The sequence below is a fragment of the Nanorana parkeri genome, unplaced genomic scaffold, assembly GCF_000935625.1.
Source record: "Nanorana parkeri isolate BGI_ZX_2015 unplaced genomic scaffold, ASM93562v1 scaffold3736, whole genome shotgun sequence".
Taxonomy (NCBI): Eukaryota; Metazoa; Chordata; class Amphibia; order Anura; family Dicroglossidae; genus Nanorana; species Nanorana parkeri.
In genome coordinates this window covers 24,818-25,633 of record NW_017310004.1, presented here as the reverse complement: position 1 = coordinate 25,633, position 816 = coordinate 24,818, and the positions used below count along the sequence as shown (strand labels likewise).

The 816-nt window shown below is 65.4% G+C and overlaps 1 protein-coding gene across 1 annotated transcript in view; it reads right to left on the bottom strand.

Moving 5' to 3' along the window:
• Window positions 1-816, bottom strand: part of FUK (fucokinase) — a 16,082-nt gene that overhangs the window by 7,319 nt on the left and 7,947 nt on the right. Inside the window, 2 exon segments of the mRNA XM_018575285.1 lie at window positions 14-368; window positions 450-816. The exon segment at window positions 450-816 is cut by the window's right edge and continues 15 nt beyond it. Coding sequence (XP_018430787.1) covers window positions 14-368; window positions 450-816 — 722 coding nt within the window.

The following is an 816-nucleotide window of genomic DNA, read 5'->3' as shown; positions in this document are numbered from 1 at the left end:
CTTCCCGGTCTCTGCAGCTGCCGACCATGATAATGTCTCCGTACCTGTGATTGGCGCTGCGGCGCTGTCGGCTTCCCGGCACGTGGAGCTGCGAACGCGCCCGAGCCCGTCGCTAATCACAAGCCCCTCCCCCCACCACTACGGTAAATCCAGTTACCTGCTGAGCCACTTCTGTCGCTCCTCAGCCATCAGTCTCACCCCCTGAGCGGAGTCTCCCTTCTCCAGCAGCAGATATCCAGGAGCCCAGGACTTATTGGCTGCCGGTCCGCTCCTCAGTCCTCCCTCTCCGCCGGCCATGCAGCCCAGGAGGTCAGCGACGCATGCCAGGGCCCGCGCGGCGACTCCGGCGTCCTTGGTCTTGGCGGCCACTATGAGGATGGGAAAAGCCGGTCATTATCTTCCCCCAGACCGCGGTGCAGCGAGAGGAGTCAATGTATACCAGGTCTCACCGTGGTCCAGCGTCTCCAGCAGCCTCCGGTAGGCGCCCTCCTGCACGGCTGCCCGGATGATGGGCATTAGGCTCCTCTCCTCCCTGCCCAGCAGGATCCGCTCCACCTTTACCAGGGCCTGGCTGAAGAACACTTCCCGGCGGGCCCGCAGTGACCTCTCCTGGTCCCGGTGTTGCCATATCTGCTGCCAGGACATGCGCCAGGAGCCGCGCCAACGTTGCCTCCGGCGGTCGCCGTCTGCGCTGCAGGTCCCCGGGCGCAGGAACCAGAGGACGTCCTCAACGCCCAGAGGCTGGCTGGGGTGGAGGACGGGAAAGAGGGGGGCGGCCAATACACTGCGGTCACCGCTACGGTGCTCAGATCCCCA